The following is a 2,725-nucleotide window of genomic DNA, read 5'->3' as shown; positions in this document are numbered from 1 at the left end:
CAAAAAGTCACAGAAACAGAGAAAAAGGAAGGAAGATAAAGACCAGACGGCCTAGCCGGTCTGTCCCAGCGCCCATTTCCAATAGTTAAAAAAAAAAAGGTTTAAATGAGTGTATAAAATAGTTTTTTAAGCCACACATCTGAATCTTTAAGGCAGTGTCTTGCAAACTTTTCGGCCAGCAGCACACTAAACCCATTGAGGCGGCCAGAAGGCAACCGGAAGTGCGCAAGGCCCATTTGCCCGCGAGCCTGAACCTGTCACTTTGGTGAGGGATCCTGGAGGAGGAGGAGGAGGAGAGGCACCGGCTGACTAACTACAGGACGTGCCTCTCGCTGCGAGAGGCATGTCCTGTCAGCCGGCGCTGGCACCTTTCCTCCGTAACGGCGTCTAGAATCTGCCGCAAACACAGTTTGCGATACACTGCCTTAAGGTATTACTATATATACAGTGAAAGCCATCACCAGCTGGTCATTTTAAAAAACTGAAGAGAGAAAGAAACAGGACAAGAGGCAAATTTGGCACTTAGCACATGATGTTTTCCTTCTTATTCCATTACAGACTCAGATAGTCAAGGGTTTTGTGCTGGTACATGTCGGTGCTCCAGGTCACATTTGTCCGCTGGCCCTGCACCAGCAGCTGCTGAAGTTCAGCATGTACCCGCAAGAGTTTTTGCGGATCAAAGGAGCTGTCCAGGAAGCTGGAGGAGGAAGTGGGCCACGGCAGACTCTCGCTGTAACAATCCACCGGGTAGGGGTAGATGACCAGGCATAGCTCTGACAGGGGCAGAGTGCTCTGAAGCAGCGTCTTCAGCCCCCGCGTTGAGATTGGATTGCAGAAGACGCCCAGGTACCGTAAGCGAGTGCAGCGGCCAAGCATGGGCAGTAGGGCGCCCAGGTGGGAGTCCATCAGTTTACATTCCATGATGTCCAGGTGCAGCAGGTTTGCTGATGCTTCCTTTAGCAGGAGCTGGAAAGGCTGCAGGAGAGGTTCGCACAGGTTGTTGCCACTAAGATCCAATTTCTTCAGGGAGGAAGCATGGAAACTTTGACAGAGGAAAGTCAAGTCCGAGGGCAGAAGGTAACAGAAGGCCAACTCCAAGCTTTCCAGAGGCTTCTGCAAACCACCAAGCAACTGTCTCAGTCTTCCTGAAAGCCTGGAGGAGCCCAAGTTCAGCTCCTTGAGACTTTGCAGCCTGGCTATCTGGGTGGAAAAGTTCTGCAGGCCAGCTTCCATCTCCACAGAGAGCCGCCTCACGTCCACATTATTGTATCCGGCTCTGACCCACCCCCGCCTCCTTCCCGAGACTACGGCAGGAGCTCACGGCAGCCATTTCCTATTGGCGATCTACACGGGGCAGGAGTGTAGGAAGATCGCTTCTGCCCCAAAAGCCCGCTAGACCACCAGGTAAGACCGGAATGCCGGAGGGAAGGCAAAAATATGGTTTGTTTTTTTTCCCCCTCCCCCCAAAAAATTTGCGATTATGTGAAATCGTGAGTGCGGAAACCGCGAATGGGGAGGGAGAAGTGTACAAGCAACTTGTATTTTGCTTTTGAAATGTTTGTGTGACTTACCTGGTTTTTGCATTATGTGACTGCTCCAGGCAAGGCCCTATCTACAGCCATGCCTGGCCACAATATGTATTGCAGTGCAATTTTCAAGTCAAAAGTAAATGAAACATTATGAAATGCAAGGTCATGCATATAGGGAAAAAGAACCCGATGTTCAGCTACCAAATGGGGGGATTAGTATTAGAGGGAAGTAACCTTGAAAAAGACTTGGGTGTGCTGGTGGACACAACAATGAAGTCAACAGCATAATGCGCATCAGCCTCAAAGAAAGCAAACAGAATGTTGGGTATTATTAAGAAGGGTATTACAACCAGAACGAAGGAAGTCATCATGCTGCTGTATCGCGCAAAGGTGCGACCGCATCTGGAATACTGTGTCCAATATTGGTTGCCGTACCTAAAGAAGGACATGGAGATACTTGAGAGGGTTCAGAGAAGAGCAACAAGAATGATAAAAGGTATGGGTTAGTGCCCTTTTACCTTGTTAGTCTCCCTTTCTCCCTTTCATACGCTGAGAGGCTAGAAAGGCTGGGGCTCTTCACCCTGGAAAAGCAGAGGCTCAGCGGAGACATGATAGAGACTTATAGAGACTTACAAGATCATGAAGGGCATAGAGAAGGTGGAAAGGGACAGATTCTTCAGCCTATTGGGAACTACAAGAACAAGGGGGCACTCGGAGAAATTGAAAGGGGACAGGTTTAGAACCAATGCTAGGAAATTTTTCTTTACTCAGAGGGTGGTGGACACCTGGAATGCGCTTCCGGAAGCTGTGATAGGACAGAGTACATTAAAAAGATTCAAAGAGGGATTGGACAAGTTCCTGAATGATATGGGGATTGAGGGATATAGATAAAGGTAGAGATAGATTCATAAAAGGGTATAGATAGAAGAATAATGAGGATTGTAAGGTTTTAGCCAAAGGATCATTTACAGGTCATGGACCTGATGAGCTGCCGTGGGAGCGGGCTGTTGGGCGCGATGGACCCTTGGTCTGACCCAGCGGAAGCAACTTCTTACAAAAGAAAAATGATTTTAATACCAATAATCAAAATAATTATAACAAAAAGTCAGTTAAGTCCTTCTAATTAAGGCCCCCTTTTACGAAGTCACGTTAGGCTTTTTTATCTCCAGCCATGGCAATATTAGCTCCAACACTCA

General features: G+C 48.0%; 1 protein-coding gene across 1 annotated transcript; it reads right to left on the bottom strand.

The window, feature by feature from the left end:
* Positions 1–552: 552 nt before the first annotated feature.
* Positions 553–1,263, bottom strand: LOC117354852 (leucine-rich repeat-containing protein 14-like). Its single transcript, XM_033932819.1, has one exon. It carries the CDS (start codon positions 1,231–1,233, stop codon positions 553–555), a length of 681 nt encoding a protein of 226 aa, XP_033788710.1. The 5' UTR covers positions 1,234–1,263.
* Between the last annotated feature and the right edge of the window lie 1,462 nt (positions 1,264–2,725).

This window comes from Geotrypetes seraphini, chromosome 2, assembly GCF_902459505.1.
Source record: "Geotrypetes seraphini chromosome 2, aGeoSer1.1, whole genome shotgun sequence".
In the NCBI taxonomy this organism is placed as follows: domain Eukaryota; kingdom Metazoa; phylum Chordata; class Amphibia; order Gymnophiona; family Dermophiidae; genus Geotrypetes; species Geotrypetes seraphini.
Note: the sequence above shows the minus strand (reverse complement) of the source record. Positions and strands in the feature narration are given on the sequence as shown.

What these genes read in the sequence shown, in the direction of transcription:
- LOC117354852 (XM_033932819.1), bottom strand. Translation starts at nt 1,233, where the DNA reads ATGGAAGCTGGCCTGCAGAACTTTTCCACCCAGATAGCCAGGCTGCAA.